This window comes from Panicum virgatum, chromosome 6K, assembly GCF_016808335.1.
Source record: "Panicum virgatum strain AP13 chromosome 6K, P.virgatum_v5, whole genome shotgun sequence".
NCBI lineage: Eukaryota > Viridiplantae > Streptophyta > Magnoliopsida > Poales > Poaceae > Panicum > Panicum virgatum.
The window spans coordinates 46,774,939-46,781,783 of record NC_053141.1 but is presented as its reverse complement, the minus strand read 5'-3'; the positions used below and the strand labels follow the sequence as shown (position 1 = coordinate 46,781,783).

General features: G+C 47.9%; 1 protein-coding gene across 1 annotated transcript; it reads left to right on the top strand.

Moving 5' to 3' along the window:
* Window positions 1–5,228: 5,228 nt before the first annotated feature.
* LOC120713080 (transcription factor PCF2-like) lies at window positions 5,229–6,761 on the top strand. Its single transcript, XM_039999065.1, has one exon. The coding sequence runs from the start codon at window positions 5,386–5,388 to the stop codon at window positions 6,448–6,450; it is 1,065 nt and encodes a 354-aa protein (XP_039854999.1). The 5' UTR covers window positions 5,229–5,385; the 3' UTR covers window positions 6,451–6,761.
* Window positions 6,762–6,845: the final 84 nt, after the last annotated feature.

Here is a 6,845-nt window from a genome sequence, read left to right as displayed (position 1 = left end):
TAATGAGCATACTTAATTCATGATTAACATATAATTAGTGAACGATTACTGTAATATCACTGTTGCAAATCATAGATTAAGTAGGCTCATTAGATTCGTGTCGCTATTTACATCCTATCCGTGTAAAAAGTTTTGTAAATAGATTTTATTTAGTATTCCATGCATGTGCTCAAATATTCGATGGCGTTTTTGGGATAAATTTTTGAATCTAATCACGGCCCTAATTTCTATATGTGAATGCCCCGAAGGTCGGCACAAGGGCAGACCGGCCACATCAGTAAAAAAGATTCCGACCATTCGATCCTAAATTGACAGTCCATGTGACTAGCCGTGCCATCGTTATCTTTGAGGCCTTGAGACACGAATGGTCCATGCGTCAGCTCTCCATTCGGTCACTGCAAAATATCTAAATCTAGAACTCTCGACCGGTAATTTTGGTGGCCTCCGAATGGGTGTGTGCTCTACTACAACAATGACAGTGAAGCTAGGCCGGAGAGCCACGCGGCGAGTTCGGGCGGGCCGCCGGGCACGCCCTCGACGGGTGCGGCGAGTTCATGCCGTCACCAGTGGGCGACCCAGCCTCGCTCCAGTACGCCGTGGTGCCGCAGGTCGGGCGTGATAGCCGCGCATTGCATGGTGAGGAGATGCTCGAGGACCGCTCCCGGCCGCCTTCGACGGCGAGAATGAGACGTCGGATTTCAGGTACTACTTTTTTGCTTTAAAAACAAATATTCTATTTCTATCTATGTATATCCATTTGTCTATACATCTACTATAAACCTCTATATAAACTTATATTGCCAAACGGAAACAAGTAAATAAATTACGCGCGCCTTGGCGCGCGCAAGGCACTCGTGTGTCGTACAAGCAGCGGCAGTCCTCGGTGAGAGGGTGGAAAGGAAGAGAAATGTCTTCGAGGCTGGGAGCCTAGAATCTGCAGGTGGTATTTTGTTGGAGCGCTGTCTCCTCCCTTGCAAGGTTTGCGGGGAGCTGCCATCGGTTTTTTTTTTTTTTTTTTGTGCTGGGAAGGGTTCCCAATTTGTCGGGATGATTTATGGGGTAATTCTGTATTGGCTCGCTAAGAGCATCTCCAACCGTCGCTAAGTAAACTCCCAATAACTTAGTTTTTGGACTTGTCAAAACAGAACCCCCCCCACCCCGCCCCCAAACAGTTTCCAAAACAAATTTAGTTGCTGCCACATCATCCCATGTATGGGTCCAGCAGATCATTGTGCTGTATAAAAAGAACGACGTTGTTTCCATTGGAGAAAATAAAGGAAAGAGTCCATTTTATTCCCCTCAACTATTCACTTTATCCCTGAACGAAATTTTGACTCACTTTACTCCCCTAAACTGTTTTATTTGGTCCAATCTACCCCTAATTAGACCTGTGTATGAGTTGAAATTGACTTCAAATTTTGTGAAAACATGATGCTTTATGCTAAAAAAATTATACTAAGATTTTTTTTCATGATTATTTCATATATTAGGAATAATTAATATGAAACTGATCTTAGATATATAAAATTGTACAAAAAGTAATCATATAAAATCTAATATATTTTATAACATAGAGCTCTATGTTATAAGTCAACAGACAAAATCTAAAATTAAAACTCAGCTTGTATGTTATAAATGGATTTTTTTTTTCAAAAATAAATATAACACCTTGCCACTGCTCCTGATGAACATGGAAACCACAGGAAGACATCAGTTTATGATGTAAATATCCTGAGTAAGCATCAAGGCAATAGAGATTAACAACTCTGAATAACAAATACTCCACCAGCATATAACAGTAACAATTTGTGAGACATAGATAGTTAAAAATTGAGATACACAAGGGTTAGGTTAAACAGGCCCAAGAGATGTACCGCACAACACATTTTTTTTTCTTTATGCAATATGGAGGCATAGCATAAACCAAACGGCATGTTAGCTCTTGAAATGGGCCGATGGACATCGGTTCACGCGAATTTGTTTTTTCCTCCCTAGACCACAAAACCGGTTATTTAGACTCCTCGAACTTCCGAAACCATTCGCGCGACCTCCTTTGAGCGGTTTAAGGGTGACGTGACAACGGTTTTCTCTTTTTCTTTTATATTTACTTTGACTAAATATTTAAAAATCATATTAAATTATAAAAAAATCATAAAATAGAAAATCCAATTTTGTTGGACTGCACATGAGTAGATCTATGCAGTGAACATATTATATAGTATACTTTAGTATAAATTTTTTGCTGTAATTTTATATATATACTTTTCTGTAATTAATTTATAGATACAATTTCTGTTGTCTAATTATGGTGAAATTTTTATGGTGGGCTAATCATTATATGATGGAGATGTAGTAAAAAATTTATGATTATAGGATCATGTATGACTGAGATATAGATTTATCTAAGTTTATCTATTGATTCGTCTAAATTTATCTAAGTTTATATAGATAAATCTATATCTCAGTCATACATGATCCCATAATTATAACATTTTTACTACAGCTCCACCATATAATAATTATCCCACTATAAAATTTTTACCATAATTAGACAACGAAAACTGTATCTATAAAATAATTATAGAAAAGTATATATATAAAATTACAGCAAAAAATTTATACTAAAGTATACCATATAATATGTTCATTATGTAGATCTACTCATGTGGAGTCTAACAAAATTGGATTTTCTATTTTATGATTTTTTTTGTGATTTAATATAATTTTTTAAAGATTCAGTCAAAATAAATATAAAAGAAAAAGAGAAAACCGCTGCCACGTCACCCTGGAACCGCTCAAAGGAGGTCGCACCAACGGTTTCGGAAGTTCGAGGAGTCTAAATAACCGGTTTTGTAATCTAGAGAGGAAAAGCGGATTCGGTCCAAAGTTGAGGGAGTCAGAAAGGACTTTTTCCAAAAGCACGGGGTCACACCCGCTATAAAAAAAAAACTCTTTGGTATTAGGCCCACATACGGCGACACATCCTGCAAATATTGGTCGGTTTCCGTCCCTTTGTTTGTTTTTTCGATCAGACTTCGTAGATAAATCTTTGTGTTCATGATTGAAAACCAGCACTTCTTTGATTCAAAAAAAAGAAAAGAAAATCAGCACTTCTCCCATCTTTTTATACGACATCTGTTTTCTTTGCATGGTGGCGTACGCAGTCCACAACCATGCGCCTAACGTGTACCCGCACTGCTGCACATAAAACATGTAGACCCATGATGATGTGCGGACATGAACATCGACCTGTAGCCATCATCCGATCCTGCTTTGAGATGTGCATTCAAGATGAGTTGGGTGAAGATATCTAACCCTATCTTATACATCCTTTTGTCAGAACTCAGAAAAACAATGATAGGAACAAAATAATCACATATTACCACTCTGTTCGCTACAACCAGCCAACAGTATTTTTCCCTCACACCAAACCCGCACCAGCCAGTAGTCACCAGCCAGACAACAGTACTTTTCTCTCACAACAAATCAGCACCAGCCACCAGCGACAGCACGGCGAACAGAGTGTACGTTTTCTTTTCCCAATCCTCCGTCCTTTAATGAAACTTTTTGCACATTTGCTTATTACTTATTCTACAAAATCTAATCTAAATGAAAAAGGCTTATAATCAACCGTCAACGATGAGAAACCGTTCAACTTTTTCCTCCGCAAGTTCTCTTGGACTTTCGATCTTTGTTTTTTTTTTTGAAATGAACGGACTTTCGATCTTTGCCAGAACTGCTGATGCGGGCAAGGTCCTGGGCACCGTCGCTACGCAAGTTACGCCCTACCTAGTCACCTGACTTTGACGTTACGGATGGACGTAATTGTGGATGACGCATCCTTTGGTGTGACTGTTTTGCAAATAAATCTCCACCGTTAGCCCCATCGGATGGTGGAACATCTCGTTGCGTGTATGTCCCATGCTTATACATTTTCCCCCCCTCTTTTTCCCTTTTTATATTTTGTTTTTCCGTTTATATTTTTGAGGAATCCTCGGTGGCTTCTTACGTAACATAACATTGTCTTATACTGTTTGGACACATCTTAAACCAAGCGAAGAAAAAACCTGTAAGGAAGTGACATTGCACCCTCGTGCAGTCCGTGGGAAAACCCCATTCGTTTCAAAAGACAATCCTCTTCATAGTATAAAAACATGCACATTCAGTCAATGCACAGTTACGGTATGGATGAACTACCCAAATGTTGCAGAATCATATACGCCTTTCCTCTCCAAGAAAAACAAAAGAATCACGTAAGCCTTTGTTTTGTAGGAACTCGTAGCCAAAGGGGCAAAGGGCCATCAAAATTCAAAGGCACGCGATATCTCTGGATTGATGGGCCCAGATCTCGGTTACAGGCAGGTGGTCCCCACTTTTCGCGTTGGATCCAGCTGGGCCAATCCCTGGGCCCAGCGCGCCCCAGGGGTCCCGCTCCGGATCCCCTGCTCCCGGTGCGCGGAGTCCCATACAGCACGCTACACGGACGGTAGCCTCCACTCATCCCGCGACGCGTGTCCCGGAATAGCCGGGTCCCGCCTGCCCCCGCCGCCGATGGACCCCTCCTCCACCACCGCTGCCCCACTAACCCGGCGCCGGGGCCACCTGTCATTAGGAGTCCCCACGTTATTGTTTAATCTATCCGATCACTGGTCCAACCTGTCAGAAAGGGCTTGGAGTAGCTGGGAGGTCACGAGTCAGGCACGGACGAGAATCTTATGCCGTGTTTAGTTTGCAAAAAATAGGGTGGAAAGTTACTGTACCACATTTCGTTGTTACTTGATAAATAATGTCCAATCATGAACTAATTAGACTTAAAAGATTCATCTCGTGCTAATCAGTTAGACTGTGTAATTAGTTATTTTTTTCAACTATATTTAATGTTTCATGCATGTGTCGAAAGATTTGATGTGACGGGTACTGTAGAAAATTTTTTGGGAACTAAATGGGGCCTTAAGGCCATGCCCATGCTAATGCTTGCCCTAATCCAAATGCCCGCTCCCATAATACACATTAATTATTCATGAATGGGTGGCTAATTTGACCAGCATGCGCGCCGGGCCCCGCCGGTCAGGAGGACGCTGGGCACGCGGCAACGCGCCCTGGGCCGTCGGATGCGCGCCGGGCGCGCAGATTAATGCGGCGGGGGCCGGTACAGGTCAGCACCGGGCCCCCCACCGCGTCATGGTCCCACCTCCAAGTGACACCGCGCGATAAATCTAGCTCTCTTCTCTCTCGCTCGCTCGCCCGACGCGGAGGATGCGAGCCAAGTAAACCGTCCGAGGCGAGCCCCACCTCCGCGTTCACACGCGGAGAGGCGAGGGACGAGGCGGGCGAGCGATTACAAGGGCAATCCAATCCCTCCCTCCTCTGGTTTCGATTCGCGCCATGGAGGCGCAGGCGCAGGACAGGGCGGAGGAGGGCGAGGCCGCTGCGCGGCAGCACGTGGTGGGGGCGGGGGCGGCGGGGGTGGCGATGGGCGCGATCCCCATGCACGGGTTCATGGTCCCGAAGCCGGAGCCGGTGGAGTACTTCGGCGGGATGGCGGTGGTGCGCAGCAAGCCGCCGCCGCGGAACCGCGACCGGCACACCAAGGTGGAGGGCCGCGGGCGGCGGATCCGCATGCCGGCGGCTTGCGCGGCCAGGATCTTCCAGCTCACGCGGGAGCTAGGGCACAAGTCCGACGGCGAGACCATCCGGTGGCTGCTGCAGCAGTCGGAGCCCGCCATCATCGCCGCCACCGGCACCGGCACGGTCCCGGCGATCGCGACCACCGTCGACGGCGTCATCCGCATCCCCACGCAGTCGTCCTCCTCCTCGAGCCCCTCGTCCCTCGCCATGGTCATGGTCGACGGCGAGGAGTCCTCCGCCAAGCGCCGCCGGAAGCTGCAGCCCACGCGCGCGGCGGCGGGCGCGTCCCCGCTCGCCACCGCGGCGCCCGCGGCCTACTACCCGGTCATCGCCGACCCGCTCCTGCAGGGCACCGGCGGGGCGGCCATCTCCGTCCCGAGCGGGCTCGCCCCCATCACCGCGGCGCCCGGCGCGCCCCAGGGGCTCGTCCCGGTCTTCGCGGTCCCGGCCGCCGGCAGCCCCGGCGGCGGCGCCAACCGCATGATCCCGCAGGCCACCGCCGTGTGGATGGTCCCGCAGCCCGGCGCCGCGGCGGGGGGCGCGGCCGCCCAGCCCGCGCAGTTCTGGGCCATCCAGTCCGCGCCGCAGCTCATCAACCTCGGCGGCGGGCAGACCGCCGTGTTCCCGACGGCGGTGAACGTCGCCGACTTCCAGCAGCAGCAGCATGCCTCCACCATGTCGCACAACAGCAACTCGGAGCAGCACCCGGGGTCCGGGCCCCACGAGCAGCAGCGCGGCGGCCGGAGCGACGTGGACCACCCGGAGGAGGAGGAGGACGACGACGAGGAGGAGCCGGTGTCCGACTCCAGCCCGGAGGAGTAGCGCGCGGCCCGGCGCACGCCCGGAAAAGTCCAAACCACAAAGCTTAGGTTCTTTTCCCTCTAATTTAATTAATTAATCAATCTTTTCCCCCTTTCGCAATCCTCCTCCTTATGATGAACTAGTAATTACGCGATGCTCAGGCAGCCGTGTGTGTGCGCTTTCCGTCTTAGGCTCAGGCCAGTAACCCAGTGTTAGTGGTAGAGAGAAGAAGAAGATGATGGTGAAGAAGAAAGAGGTAGAAGAAGAAGCATGTAATGTAATGCAAATGAAATGAGCAGCTGATTTGTTCAGTTAATTAACGACCTTTTCTCTGTGTGTTTGCCGTGTCGCCATTTTCGGTCCGATGAGGAAGGGATGATGGGCCGATGGGGCCATGGGGGTTTAGGTGCAGAGCA